Here is a 16,115-nt window from a genome sequence, read left to right on the forward strand (position 1 = left end):
CCCAATCTTAAAGAATAGGGCCAGATCATGACCATAATATACTTGAAGGATTTGGACCTAAATAGTATTCAAAATGGGATGGGAGGTGGGCAGGAAAGGCTGGAGGCCCTTTGTGAAATCCACAGGGTTTGTCTCCAACTAAGTTCTAGAGGAGACCCACTGTAATTCATGGGCCCAAAACCATCATTTTCATTGGGTCCACCACAAGTAGGACTAGCATTGGGTACAGCTCACAAGCGTCATCCTCCAAAGTCAAGTTAAGATCATGCCACATTACCCACAGGCATGCAAGGTGTGAGAGGGGAGGGCCATTCTCCCTCTGATCACCACTACCTCAGTGATTTGAATGCTGGAAATTACATCCAGTGTAAAAGCATGCCAGCTTCAACTCTGTGCTGTTTCACTTGTATAAGAAGAAATCAGGGCTACATTTCCTGGGAAGGCTTTAGATATTTTAAGTGCAACTTTAAAATACACAAAAAGGCTCATATTCACCTTTCAGTACCAGTAAACGGAGTCTTATCTTTCCCAGGGCTAGCTTAAATCATCATTGTAAGAGCATTTATATGGAGTGATTCAGTTTAGACTCAGAGGCAGCATGCCTCTGAATACCACTTTGCTGGGAATCACTGGTGGGCAGTGTGCTGTTGCGCTCAGGTCCTACTTGCGGGCTCCCAAAGGCATCTGGTCGGCCACTGTGAGAACAAGACGTCAGACTAGATGAGCCACTGCCCTGATCCAGCAACACTGTTAAGGTAGGGAACCAGTAGCATGTTCCTATTACAGACCGAGGAGAGGGATTGGGCAAAATTAAGGGCAGGGCTGACTTGCAACATGAGATAGGACTCACAGAATTTCTCCATGGGGATGGGAAGAGATTGCACATGCCTAGAAAATGGAGCAGGAGCTCCAGCCAAGTCACACCCCTTGCTGAGCTTATTCACAAGAACCTGAAGAGTATCAAACAGGTGGTGTCCTGCAAAAGACCAACCTCTCATTGTGCTAAGGGGTTCACAATCTTTAATGCTACACAGAATAAATCACAGAAAAAGCAAAATGTTTTAAAGCCATACATGCTCGGTTGCATGTGCAAATATTCAGACAGCAACAAAGTCCTTCTGAGGTGTTCCTCAGAGAAGGGTGACAAGTTAAAAGTTTTCTGTATGGAAAGATTCAGTAATGTCTATAAACCACCAGTATGACCAAAATAAGGAGTATATTCGACACTTCCAACACATGAGAAAGAGTCCTGTTTTGATCTCCGTGGTGAGTTTAGTAAGACCCAATTTGTGCATCTACAGAAGCTTAAACGCCAAATGTGTTCGGTCAGGTGCAGAATCCCGGAAGATATGAAAGGTCCAATATCATTTTTCGTTTCCCCACAACCCCACCCCTGAAGCTGCTATATTGCTGTTCTAGGCCACATTAGTGGCAACCTCGCACTGACCTAATTCCTCATTTTACAGCACAAACCACCTCTTCTCCTCTCCTTCTTAAATGGAAGTGACCCTATTCCACGCAGGCACTGCAACCTTATGGCACTGCCAAGCACCGGAACAAATCGTCCGCCAAGCCAGCAGCATGCAAAACGAAAATCCCCACCCAGGGTTGACTAAGAAAGTTGTCCATGCTGGGTTTAATTCATGCAATGGAAAAACCAGTGACTTTTTCTCCAGCTCATGGGAACATTGCCCAACTAACAAGACTAAAATGAGGACACATTTTTTCCCCTTCTGCTGACATCTCCCAAACTCACTCAGCACAGAAAACTCAAAGCACCCACTAGTAAGGAGGGTAACTGGTCTTGCAGAGAAGCTGGCCCTGTAGGCAATCTTTTTAGCCATCCCATGGACCAAAACATTTTAATTCACGGAGCCAGTAAGGGAATCCAAACTCAGCACGTCCAACACATCCTTCCAACTGCTACAAAACTCTTCATATTCTCCTGTTAAATAGACACTCTTTGTCGATGTTCAACAAAAACGTTTAAATGAAACAGACGTTCTTAGGAACTGGTTTGCTCTGAACAGGGGAAGAAACAGAAAAAGACCAGCTGACTTGTACACCAGTCCTAACAAGACATTGATCAGAGAGCAACAGAAGTGCTTCAATCTTGTTTCTAACTGTTGCACCCACACCCAATAAATCCACTCCCAAGTGTTGCAAGCAGTGCTACTCCTACTCAAGAACAGACTCTCATTGAAATCCATACAACTTAAGTCCACTAATTTCAACTCGTCTTCTCTAAGTAGAACTCGGTTGGCTGCAACACAAAAAAAACACCAGGTTGGGAGAACTGCCTCCAATCCAAAGAATACTGAGAAACATTTTCTGCTACTTTTGTCAGGGAATATCAGGCTTTATTAAGCAGGACCATTTCAATGCAACGGTTTCATGGATAACCTGCTAGGAGATAAAGACACTTCCTGGACACAAGTCCTCCTCTCTATTCCATCTTCATGGAGGTGATGATTGAGGGGAGAGCTTGGGAGGGAATAGACTGAATCAGGAGATTCTTAATGGAGGGTTGCCGTATGTCTGGTAGTCAGCCTCCTTAAGCAGTGTCCGGGCGGAAATCGCTGAAATGTCTGGGAAAATCCAAACGTATGGCAGCCCACGTCGGTAGAGTAGATTGGTTATTTTCATTTTTTAAAAAGCAACCCTACTTAATGAAAATATCTACCAATACCATTATATTCAAGAAGGTAGAGATTGCCCATGATACTTGGGCGGGGGGGGCATTGCCTCTAAGAGAAGACAGGGCCTCCAATAAAATTGTACACCCCCCCCAACTTTTATCTTATTACCATGAAATTCTGAAGGCAGCTTACGCTTCATAAAGTCCCAGTAGCAACATAACCGTCTTCTAGGAGAGAAGGAGGGGAATCAGCCACAGCAGAACAAAAAAAATGTTACGTTCAGCGGAAACTAAAGTCAGTTACACAGCGTGGTTAAAAAATAAATCAAAATCAAGCTTCTCCAACTTATAACTGGGGGGGGGGGATAATAAGGGGCTCCCAGTTTTCATCTGTATTCAATACCCCCTTAATCATCCCTTTGGGGAAGGCAGGCCACACACAGGCATATATTCCAACCCTGCCTGCTGACTGTCAAATCTTCTTTTTACCTGTCTAATAGAAAAAAGAGAGGCGCTTATGAGAACAGGCGAGTGAGTAAGGTGTCTCCAAGTGAAGGATCCCACATAGGGTATGGTCTGAAGGTACAGGGGTCTACCACTAACCAGGCCTGGGTTGGAGCAGTGTATTAACAGAAGACTCCCTGGGAACCCCATGCACCCCATTGCCTTGGGTTCCATGATGGAAGAAAGGTAGGATTTAAAAAACAAACAACTCCCTACATTTTATAACATTACACTCACTTTTCTTTCATTAACATGCAGGGAAAGAGGAATCTGGAAATGACTAAAAGCCTGAAGCTAAAACAAAGCCTTGAATAGGCCATGAAAAACAATTAAGACATATGATAATACTGTATATTAATAATATCCATCCCCTACAGCTGTAGCCAGTCTTGAACCAACCATTCTAAAGAGTAGCATTATCTCTGATGCAATGTATCACAATATTAACTGCTGGTGGAGGAATGGGGAAGGGGGGCTCCCCATATCTCTCCTTGCAGTTATAGGGAAATCCTAGATATACGAGGGAGAGTGCTGTATGCGGTCCTCTGGGGAGGTAATAAATCAACTTTAGAATTTTGCTGTATGAATTGTGGGTGGTTTATACCAAAGTGAAATGCGCCTGTAGAAGAAAGTTTAAAGCAGCAATGATGTAATCTGAAAAACCCTTACACATTTCCTTTAACAGGGAGAATATTGCTACATAAACCATAAGTAGAGAACTCTTCTCCCACAACCTAAACATTCCTTTGCTCAGCCTGATATAATCTCAGAATACTGTATCAAACTTTTTTCATTTCTAAAGAGGGAATAATGGAATAAGACTTCTGAGTGGGTGTCCTTCCCCCCAAATACCCCCTCAACTATAGTGAAAACCTTGAACAGGCCAGGATGCAAGTAGCAACACAATATGGTATCCCCCCAATATGTGAGGAACATTTCTATATAATTGTAGATGGGTTGCCCCCAAGAGGATGGGGAGCTCCACATATCCCCTCACCTTTAAAGGAAATCTTGAATATAAAGAAGGAGTATGAGCTATATGGTGTGCTGCAAGAATGTATTTTTTTAAAACAGAAAGAGAGAATATGATTACATAATTTGAAATGGGTTATAAAAATAGTGTGCATATGATGTGGTGGGAACAATCCACTGCCTGCCCAACAAATCTCAGCAGTAGTGAAAAAACAAATGTAGTATGATCTATTATTTACTCTGAAACTAGGTATGTTTCCCAGAGGGTTAGCTGTGCTGGCTTCCTATAAAATAAGCTTTTTTTAAAAAAAAAGTATTGTGGAATTTGAAAGCTGGCTTATTGGGACATAGAAGCTTTGCTAGACTTCGGTCCACTGCATCAGATGCCCCTCATAAGCCCATTAAGACTTATTAAGACTTAATAAATTTATTGGCCTTCAATGCTTCTCAAGACTCTTTCTGCATGTCTATATATGGGTCGTATCTGGCTAAGTCATCCTCAGTGCAAACCTACTGACATCAATGCACTTGGCTAATTTGAGTCCGTATGATTTCAATGGGCCTACTCTGCGTATAACTTAGCAAATGCAACTGTGGGGAGGCATACTGCACACGCCCCTAACATACATATATATATATATATATAAAGTAAAATGTATTATATATACATATATATATATGCTCTGGGAGTACATGCACATAGATACATATATAGATATATGAAGAACATGACTGCATAACTATAAGCCACTTGGAGATTTTATTACAACCAAGCAGTATATAAATTTGGTGAAATCAACAAACAATAAATTGTGGCAGGTTACGCACACTAAATGCATCCCCTCACCTGTGGTGCAAATCTTGAATGGGGCCATGATACTAAGAAGCACCATCTTCAGCATCAAAACACAGCTAAATATATAGACATAAACTCAGGCATAAACATATACTCCCTCTACACATGTGTGCTTGTGGGGGCGCTGCGAAAGGACAGTGCTAGTGATAAGGCAGAGTCTTATCAACACAACTGAACCTATGCATAAACTCAGGAGCCACAGACCCACAGTGAAAAAACAGGGAAGAGATCTAAAATTGGGATTTGCAGGTAGCAGGGGTGAGACCCCTAAGTGGAGGCATCAGCTGCGGCATTTGATGAGTCTGAAGAACAGAAGTGAATTATATGCATGCATGGGTGTATATACAGATGCATATACACACAGGCCCGGAAATAAAACTCAGGGGTGTACAGCCTCACGGTGCACACATGTTGGTGTGTACACACACACACACGGGGGGAGAAAGGGGGGAGAGGATGCTCTGAATTATATGCATGCATGGGTACATATGCATACTGCATATCTATCTATCTATATACACACACACGCAAATAAAACTCCGGGGTGTCTAACCTCACGCTGCACACGTGTTGGTGTATACACACACACACGCATGTGGAGAAAGGGGGGAGCTGCAGGTGTGTGTTTTGGGGGGCCGGCCCCCCATACTCACACCTCGAGGCTGCTGTCCCTTTTGCATGGGTGTATATACATATGCATATACACGCATGCACGCAAATAAAACTCTGGGGTGTACAGCCTCACGCTGCACACGTGTTTGTGTGTACATGTGGAGAAAGGGGGAAGAGGATGCTCTGAATTATATGCATGCATGGGTGTATATACAGATGCATACATATATATATATACACACACGCGCGCATGCACGCAAATAAAACTCTGGGGTGTACAGCCTCACGCTGCACACGTGTTGGTGTGTACGTGTGGAGAAAGGGGGGAGAGGATGCTCTGAATTAAATGCATGCATGGGTGTATATACAGATGCATACACGCACGCAAATAAAACTCCGGGGTGCACAGCCTCACGCTGCACACGTGTTGGTGTGTACACACGCACACGCATGTGGAGGAAGGGGGGAGCTGCAGGTGCGCGTGTTTTCGGGGACCCTCCCTCCCTCCCCTCCCCGTCCCCGCCCCCCCGTACTCACACCTCGAGGATGCGGTCCCCTTTGCGCACCCCGGCGCGCTCGGCCGCCCCCCCGCCCAGGACGGCGCTGACGTGCTGCAGCGGCGCGTAGAGCTCCCCGTTGATGCTGCGCAGCTGCCCGCCCTCGCTCACTTGCCCGCGCACGTTGAACCCGTAGCCGGATTCCGACTTGACGATGCGGACCACGCGAGGCCCCGCCGGGGGGGCGGGAGGCGGCGGCGGCGGCTGAGGGGGAGCCGGCGGGGTGGTGGCGGCGGGGGCGACGGAGGAGGAGGAGGAGGGAGCCGGCGCTGCTGACGACGACGACGACGACAAGGAGCCCGAGCCGCCGCCGCCGCCGCCGCCGCCTCCCCCGGAGCTGCCGCCCCTCAGCGGGCCCGGCAGGACGGAGCGCGGCAGCCCCTCGCTCCCCTCGTCCGCCATCTTGGCGCGAGCAAGACGCCGCCGCGGCTCTTGGGCCCCCCGCCCCCCCCCTCGGAGAGCGCGAGCGCGGTCACGCGACCGGCCACGCCCCCTTCTCCCTCTCTGCCGCCGTCTCCCTCCGCCTCCTTTCCGGCTCGCCGGCTTCCGTAGGCGCCGCCGCACGCACGCACGCACGAGGACGCATGCGCACAAGCGGGCGAGCCGATTGCACGCACACAGTAGACCCAAACTTAGGTGGCCAGCTGCTGTAGGACTACAGTTCCCATCATCCCCGGCCACTGGTCCCCCTAGCTACGGATGATGGGAGTTGTAGTCCCCCAAAAAAACCCGGTGGAGACCCAAGTTTGGGAAACTCTGGTCTAGTTAGCTTCAGGTTACATACACTTCAGGTTACAGACTCCACTAATCCAGAAATAGTGCTTCAGGTTAAGAGCTTTGCTTCAGGATGAGAACAGAAATCAGGAGCCGACGGCTCGGCGGCAGCAGGAGGCCCCATTAACTAAAGTGGTGCTTCAGGTTAAGAACAGTTTCAGGTTAAGAACGGACCTCCGGAATGAATTAAGTTCTTTAACCTGAGGTACCACTGTAGTAGCCTGCATCTTAAAAAGCAGAGACATCACCTTGCCAACAAAGGTCCGTATAGTTCAAGCTCTGGTTTTCCCAGTAGTGATGTATGGAAGTGAGAGCTGGACCATCAAGAAGGCTGATCGCCAGAGAATTGATGCTTTTGAATTCTGGTGCTGGAGGAGACTCTTGAGAGTCCCATGGACTGCAAGAAGATCAAACCTCTCCATTCTGAAGGAAATCAGCCCCGAGTGCTCACTGGAAGGACAGATCCTGAAGCTGAGGCTCCAAGACTTTGGCCACCTCATGAGAAGAGAAGACTCCCTGGAAAAGACCCTGATGTTGGGAAAGATGGAGGGCACAAGGAGAAGGGGACGAGAGAGGATGAGATGGTGGGACAGTGTTCTCGAAGCTACCAGCATGAGTCTGACCAAACTGCAGGAGGCAGTGGAAGACAGGAGGGCCTGGCGTGCTCTGGTCCAGGGGGTCATGAAGAGCCGGACACAACTAAACAACAACAGTAGCCTCTGTGGTTCCCTCGGCCAAGTCAAGGGAAAAGGCGAGGAGGGCGGGGATCATGGGAGATGTAGTCCCAGGAAGGAAGGGTGGCTGTATGGTAGCGGCGCTTTTTCCAGGGGTTGATGGACTACGGCTCCCATCATGCTCATCAGCCCAGCTGATCATTGCCCGTTAGGCTGGCTGCTGGGGGAAGATGGGAGATGCAGTCGAGCAGCCTCTGAAAAGCCCTCCCCCACTCTTCCTCTCTGGGATGCTAGAAGCTGCCCAAGGTGGCCAACAGATAGATATGACATCCAAGGAATAGATTGAAATATTTTTTTTAAAAAAAAGTTTATTTATCGTGTGTCCTTTTATATTTTGTTGGAAGCAAGCCGTCCAGAGCAGCTAGGGCAACCCAGTTAGACGGGCAGGGTGCAAGTAGTAAATTATTGTTATTGTTGTTCTTGATATTATTATTAATTGCACGTTTCTTCTCGAAGGCGCTCAAGGTGGCATATGTTGTTCTCCCCCTCACAACAACCCTGTGTGGTAGGTTGGTCTAGACTCAAAGCAGTAATTCGCCAAAAGTTTTAAATCTTTGAGGTTTTACTATGCTTTTTTAAGTGCTGTGAGCAACCCAGAGTGGATTACTATTATTATTATTATTAGAGTGGCAATTTGAACTGCTATACAAAAACCAGGTCCTAGTTAATTTACAATAAACTAAAATGCTTTGAAACTTCTGCGCTTCACAGCATAAAGCAATTATTCAAGTGGAGATGCTCTTTAAGAAGAGGAAGACAGCCAGAACTGCCACTGACATCAGTGAAGGAACTGCTGCTCTGAGGCTGTGTACATAACGCCTATTTAAAGGTAAAGGGACCCCTGACCATTAGGTCCAGTCGCGGACAACTCTGGGGTTGCAGCGCTCATCTCGCTTTACTGGCCGAGGGAGCCAGCGTACTCCGGGTCATGTGGCCAGCAGGACTAAGCCACTTCTGGCGAACCAGAGCAGCGCATGGAAACGCCGTTTACCTTCCCGCCAGAGCAGTACCTATGTATCTACTTGCACTTTGATGTGCTTTCGAACTGCTAGGTTGGCAGGAGCAGGGACCGAGCAACGGGAGCTCACCCCGTCACAGGGATTCGAACCGCCGACCTTCTGATCAGCAAGTCCTAGGCTCAGTGGTTTAGACCACAGCGCCACCCGTGTTTTACTCTGCATCAAATGCACTCCCAAAGTTAGCCACGGTTCTATGAAATCCTGCATTACCCCCGGAAAAACAGCTTCGAACCAAACAAAAAAAAAGAACCACCTATCTGTGTTTTAAGCTGTTGAGGTATACACAGTCCATGAGCCTTTTTTTTGGCTAAAGGATGGGACATAAAAGCCGTAAAGAAATCCTAATAAATGCAATAAAAAGGTGGAGAGACTTGCAACATTAGAAGCAACAGTCATTACCATCTAGTATCATATTGCCTCCCTCCCTACAAGACCATTAAGTCCAGCGTCTAAAATCACTTTATTGTCCGAGCTGGGGGGGAATGTGCCTCCTAGGAGTTTAAACCTGGGGGGGAAATGTTACAGCATTTGCAATTTTGGGCAAGTCACATCCAAAATGAGGGAGAAGGGGGGAAATGCAATTTCCTCTCCATGCGCTAATAAACATTAGCCACTGCATGTTAATTAATAATCTCAATTATTAATAACTCATTAATTAGAGCCTAAATCCTCGTCGCGGAGCTTCATGGGAATTGCAGTCCAGGGCAGCCAGTATGTCGCGCTATGTTCTAAAACGCTATGCCAAGACTGCGCACGCGCATTTGCTGCAATGCCTCATGGGAGTTGGAGTGCAGGGATAGAGTCAGGCAGACTAAGACACGCCCCTTTGGAACGGCCGCTGCTCCAAGGGGAAAAAACGTGAGCGGGCGGAGAGTGACGTTCTCCGTCATCGCGCGGCGTCAAGGGAGGCGCGCCCCGCCTCTTTCGCGCAAGGGCTTTCGGGGGCTGTAGTTCCGCTGAGTGGGGCGTGGGTAGCAGGTTGCTATGGGCAACCACAGCGCGGGGGCCTGGCTTGGTTCTTTCCCCTTCGAATTCCCCAGCATGCAACGTTTCCTGAACCCACCCTTGAAAATAAGATAAAAATAAAACCGAGTTTTGCTGACAACATTCGCTGTTATGATAGCCATGTTATTTAGAGCCATAGAATCAATCATGAGTTGGAAGGGGGGCCAGGCAGATGGGTGGGGTATAAATATATTATTATTATTATTATTATTATTATTATTATTATCATCATCATCTAATCCAACCCCCTACAAGGTGGGAATCCCAGCTAGATCAGACACGGCACATGGCCATACAATTTGTTCCGACATTTACAAATTAACCTTTGCATATTCAGTGCGACTTTCCTGCTCACTTAACGGACTGTGCACACACAGAAATATTAAACTGTACCCTGCTTTTCTGTTTTATAAACAATTTTGGGCATTACGGCTGTTATTTTGCATAACCCAGTGCAGACCCACTGAAACTTGTAGACAGAGCTACAGCCACCATAAATTCTAAACAGCCATGGTTCCCAACCACCACCACCACGCCAAAGAATTATGGGAGTTATAGTTTGTTAGCATCTCAAAAAGCAGAGACATCTCCTTGCCGACAAAGGTCCGTATAGTTAAAGCTATGGTTTTCCCAGTAGTGATGTATGGAAGTGAGAGCTGGACCATAAAGAAGGCTGATCGCCGAAGAATGGATGCTTTTGAATTCTGGTGCTGGAGGAGACTCTTGAGAGTCCCATGGACTGCAAGAAGATCAAACCTCTCCATTCTGAAGGAAATCAGCCCTGAGTGCTCACTGGAAGGACAGATCCTGAAGCTGAGGCTCCAAGACTTTGGCCACCTCATGAGAAGAGAAGACTCCCTGGAAAAGACCCTGATGTTGGGAAAGATGGAGGGCACAAGGAGAAGGGGACAACAGAGGACGAGATGGTGGGACAGTGTTCTGGAAGCTACCAGCATGAGTTTGACCAAACTGTGGGAGGCAGCGGAAGACAGGAGTGCCTGGCGTGCTCTGGTCCAGGGGGTCACAAAGAGGCGGACACGACTAAACGACTAAACAGCAAGGGTGCTGAGAGTTCTTAGGAGATCTCTGTTCCCCCTTCCCAGAGCTACAATTCCCAGAGTTCCCTCTATACCTGTCCACATTTTCCTCGGAGACTCAGGGAAAACTATTCCAAAAGGCGAGATGCACCCTTCTCCTCCCAGAGGCACCCGCCAACCAGAGGAGGAGAAGTGGGCGATATTAATTAACAGCTTGCGCATTTGATTGTCAACACATATGGGCTAATGGGAAGCAAATCGAGTCAATGTTTGCAAATGCTCACAGCTGCGTCGGCTTAAGGGGAAACAGAGCAGGGTTGTGCGTGGTGTTGTTTTGCACTCAACCAAACCTCTGCAACAGCAAATGTTTGCCTGGAAGGCCTGCCTGCAAGAGTCGCGCACCTGGGCAGGTAAAAGCGTTTGCATTTTCCGCATGCAGGGACACACATCCCTGGGTGCAGCTAGCAGGACATCACTCTACCATACAGGAGAGGGACCCTTGCGGGATCAAATGAACAGACTTTATTTGGTCCCATCTTTGCTGAATTGGAACACAGCGGGGTTTGTTTTGAAATTTAAAAATTGAGGTCTTATAATAAATGTTCATAACTGCATATATAAACCACATGTCTGAAACCCCACAGAAAAAGTCCTGAGACCATTTTGTCCCTCCCAAACTGACCTCAAATATTTCTCTGCAAGGTCGAAGGAAAATGGAAAGGCCTCCCCATTGTCTTTTCGTTCACAAATCCTGTCTTAAGGGTATGTCTGTGTATGAATAGGGTGAGCCTGTGACCTGGCTCAGGAACTAAGTATTTATAATTACAAAAGACTGACCAGGCTCCCCAGGGTATCCAATCAAGTGAGCATTAACAGGTAACCTGTCAGACAGGAGGTAAACAACGCACTCAGATTTCTGCTGTAGACCACCTCATTTGTGATGTAGGTATGATGTTTCTGGGGGTGGTCTTGGACTCCAGAGCTGTCAATTTAAAATGTCTATATAAGGGCAGGCACATCTTGGTTCTGGGTCCTCCTCTTTCTCCTGCGTGTGAAGGGGGCACCCTGTTGCAACAGTTCAATAAAGATCAGGCTTACTAGCTGCTTTGCTTCTCAATATTCTCTGGTTGGCCTCTGTTCTTTTCTCTGACCGATGGAGAACCAGCAAAGGACTCTATAAGGGCTCTTGTGTCCCCCATAAGGGAATAAGGGCAGATTTTTGTTTATTACAATTTCCAGGTATTCCTGCCTCAGATTCCCGACACAACAAGCCTTCCCTCCGGAAAGCAGGCTTCCCTCCGGTTTCAGAATTACATGAGCTTCGTATTATGAGGTGCACTAAAGAAACAGAATTGGAAACCTGGGGTGGTTTCTGCATGCAATGGGGATGTTGTCGACTGCTAGTGTTTCCCCCGCCCCTTGGCCATGGGTGCAATCTCAGAGTGGGCTGTGGGTTCTGGGTTTTTTGCACCAACCACAGGCTAACCCATCAGCTCCGCTGTGAGATCAGTTCCCTCAGGCCTCCTCACCCATAGCTGTCACCCAGGGGCAGCCATTCCCTCCGACTGCCTTGGTGGGAGAGATGGGAGGCAGAAAACTCGCTCTATCAGCTCTGCCGAAAGGCCGGCTCCAGCAGGTGCCTTCTACGCCCACACTGTGCCAGCATTTGATCATTATACCAAAAAACATTGTTTAAGAATTGGGGCCCGAGTTTGGTTTTTTCCTCCTCCCTCCCTGTGCCTTTTTCCTTGTGTGTCGTGGTGGTCTTTCTTTCTCTTTCTTTCTTTCTTTCTTTCTTTCTTTCTTTCTTTCTTTCTTTCTTTCTTTCAAGATTATAAGCCTGTGGGCAGAGACTTGCCTTGTTTTAATTGAATGTATGTAAGCCACTCTGGGAGACATCACCTTGCCATCAAAGGACCGTATAGTTAAAGCTATGGTTTTCCGAGTAGTGATGTATGGAAGTGAGAGCTGGACCATAAAGAAGGCTGATCGCCGAAGAACGGATGCTTTTGAATTCTGGTAGCAACAGGGAGTCAGTAGTGGGGATGGTTTTGAATTCTGGTGCTGGAGGAGACTCTTGAGAGTCCCATGGACTGCAAGAAGATCAAACCTCTCCATGCTTAAGGAAATCAGCCCTGAGTGCTCACTGGAAGGACAGATCCTGAAGCTGAGGCTCCAAGACTTTGGCCACCTCATGAGAAGAGAAGACTCCCTGGAAAAGACCCTGATGTTGGGAGAGATGGAGGGCACAAGGAGAAGGGGACGACAGAGGACGAGATGGTGGGACAGTGTTCTCGAAGCTACCAGCATGAGTTTGACCAAGCTGCGGGAGGCAGTGGAAGACAGGAGTGCCTGGCGTGCTCTGGTCCAGGGGGCCACGAAGAGGCGGACACGACTAAACGACTAAACAACAACAACAAGCCACTCTGGGAGCCCTTTTGTCTGAAAAGGGAGAGAAAACACTCTAAATAAGTTAGGTACCGCTAAGTAACCCTTTCCCAGTCCATCTCAGAACACTACGCAGAATGGGGCTTTTCTGAAAGATGCAAGAACGCTTCTACTGGAAGTTTCACTGTAGTCAACCTACCACTTAATTTACACTATTAATTTCCTAGGCCCTTAACCATTGGGGTCTAGGGTACCTCAAGACCCCTAGATCCCTTATATCCAAGCCTGTTCACAGAGGCCTTTGGGGGAGTCACTGTTCACGGTCCCCCGCGGGTCAGATCCAAGAGGAGCCAAGCAAAATTTATGGAACTCCCTTCCAGTTGAGGTCAGACAGGCCCACTCTCCCTGTTGAACTTCCGACACCAAGTGAAGTCTTCTTTCATTCCAGCAGGCAGTTAAACTGAATCTTGATTTTATGGGTTCCACTTACTTTTATCTGCATTGCATTGTTTTTTCCCAGCATAAGAGACGAAGAGGTACGTAGTCAAACTGAGTATCGCCCTGTGGAAAGGATCCCAGTGCCTTTTAAACAGGTTAGCAGCATATATTTTTGAAGTCTGTCCATTGAATGATATTGCTTGTCAGCCACACCTTGGTAAGGTTTGTATCTTGAGATGCAGGATCTCAATTGCAAGACATCAATCATCCTGTCAAAAGGTAGGTGATTCATCCTCCCGTAAGTTTCTCAGGGACCAGGCCTACCACTCAGACTTACCAGAAAAGGTTGACTTGTTCTCTGGTGCCAGTTTTGAATTGTTTTTATCAGGTTTCAAATAGATATAGAAAATTTTAAAAACCCTCCTTGTTATGTTGTGGGTGAACATATCAGACGACACAGCGATTCTTCAAACAGCTCTTGTTTATTCACAAGCCAGGACAGAACTGAACTGAAGGGTTCAGCCAGCCTGCTTATATAGAGCTCCACTAGAACACAACAGTAACCATTTTCTGTAACTATCCAATCACTGAACGTCACTTTCAACCCCTTATTTGCATATGTGGACCTGAGTGAAAACTATCTACAGTATCCCCCTGCTGGCCCAGGGTGAGAACTTCAGTACATAACCCTCCTCCCAATCTGGGATGGGTATAGAGGATGAATCACAAAACAGATATTTTGACAAAAGAAAAACAGACAAAGTCCATTAACTTTGCGATTGTTACTATACATCCTATTACGTTTACATGCGGGATCTCAACTACAGCTTCCATGGCTGACGGCCATTCAGCCTCTGCTTTGAAATCTCCCAAAGAAGAGTTTCTTGAAGGGAAATTGTCAAAACAGCCATGTTGTCTGGGAGTAATTCCCTTTTTCATGATTTCCCAAGCAAGGAGAATGCAAACTTTTACCTTTCAATAAAAAGCTGTTTGAATCATTGAAAGCTCTGTTATTGTGTTTTCCTTTTAAGACAAAAGATGTTAACGTATGACTTGTTTTTTTTCTAAACTAAAACCTCAGTATTCAGGTTAAATTGCCGTGTTGGGTTTTGGGTTGCAGTTTGGGCACTGGGTCTCTAAAAGCTTCGCCATCACTGGTCTAAGGCACCTCTCTGGGTTCCCAAGGCTTGCCCTCCAATGCAGAGACGTGTACAGGTTTTGCTGACAAGTTGTGTTCATCCTTATCTATGTGGAAGCCGCTGCCTGCAGGGACTAAGATAAGAGGGGACCCACAGCATAAATGCAGACCCCTCCAAGCCTCTACATGGCCCCCGGCACCCTTTGCAGGCCACACGCCCTCACCTCCCGTGCTTTGCATGCCCCTCGAGTGTTGGGTGGTAGCTAATGGATCAAGGTTGAATCCTGACAAGACAGAAGTACTCCTCTTGGGGGACAGGGGGCGGGTGTGTGTGAGGGACTCCCTGGTCCTGAATGGGGTCACTGTGCCCTGAAGGACCAGGTGCGCAGCCTGGGAGTCATTCTGGACTCACAGCTGTCCATGGAGCTGCAGGTCAGTTCTGTGTCCAGGGCAGCTGTTTACCAGCTCCATCTGGTATGCAGGCTGAGACCCTCCCTGCCTGCGCATTGTCTGGCCAGAGTGGTGCATGCTCTGGTTATCTCCCGCTTGGACTACTGCAATGCGCTCTACGTGGGGCTACCTTTGAAAGTGACCTGGAAACTGCAATTAATCCAGAATGTGGCAGCTAGACTGGTGACTGGAAGCGGCCGCCGAGACCACATAACACCGGTCTTGAAAGACCTACACTGGCTCCCAGTATGTTTCCAAGCACAATTCAAAGTGTTGGAGTTGACCTTTAAAGCCCTAAGTGACCTCGGTTCAGTATACCTGAAGGAGCGTCTCCACCTCCATTGTTCTGCCCGGACACTGAGGTCCAGCGCCGAGGGCCATCTGGCAGTTCCTTCCCTGCGAGAAGCCAAGTTACAGGGAACCAGGCAGAGGGCCTTCTCGGTGGTGGCGCCTGCCCTGTGGAACGCCCTCCCACCAGATATCAATGAGAAAAACTACCAGACTTTTAGAAGACATCTGAAGGCAGCCCTGTTTGGGGAAGTTTTTAATGTGTGACATTTTAGTGTATTTTTGTAGAAAAAGGTAAAATTTGCATGCATAAAATTTCCACTCCCTTTTGCCCACCCCAGTAAGTGGACCTCAAGGGGTTGCCCAGAAGGGAATGCGGCCCTCGGGTAGAAAACATTCCCCACCATGGACTAGGACCCTGCCTTCCCCAACCTGCAGTTGTTGTTTTTCTGGAGAGCTGCCATCGTCCACGCTTGGGGTTGAAGGAAGTTGTAGCTGAGCCAGACAGGGCTGAGAGGTTGCAGGCGCGAGGGACCTTTGGCCCATCAGATGTCGCTGAACTATAACTCCCACCAGCCCCACAAGCATGGGCGATAAGCCAGGGGTGATGGGTGCCATAGCATCTGCCGCAACTGGGCGGCCAAAAGTTTCCGGCAGGCAGGCAGGCAGGCCCCAACTTTTGCAAAATGAATCCAGATGCAGTAG

General features: G+C 47.7%; 2 protein-coding genes across 3 annotated transcripts in view; both read right to left on the reverse strand.

The window, feature by feature from the left end:
* SNX27 (sorting nexin 27) overlaps positions 1 to 6,556 on the reverse strand; it is a 42,386-nt gene extending 35,830 nt beyond the window's left edge. Inside the window, exon 1 of one of the 2 annotated variants that reach the window (XM_080986024.1) lies at positions 6,255 to 6,556. In XM_080986024.1, the coding sequence (XP_080842150.1) occupies positions 6,255 to 6,541 (287 nt within the window). In that variant the 5' untranslated portion in view covers positions 6,542 to 6,556. Of the gene's footprint in view, positions 1 to 6,119 lie in introns of both variants that reach the window. The other variant, XM_080986023.1, reaches the window with a different exon arrangement.
* Positions 1 to 16,115, reverse strand: part of TUFT1 (tuftelin 1) — a 153,675-nt gene that overhangs the window by 85,457 nt on the left and 52,103 nt on the right. The gene's annotated exons all lie outside the window — the stretch shown is intronic.

This window comes from Podarcis pityusensis, assembly GCF_964106645.2.
Source record: "Podarcis pityusensis genome assembly, chromosome: 16".
NCBI lineage: Eukaryota > Metazoa > Chordata > Lepidosauria > Squamata > Lacertidae > Podarcis > Podarcis pityusensis.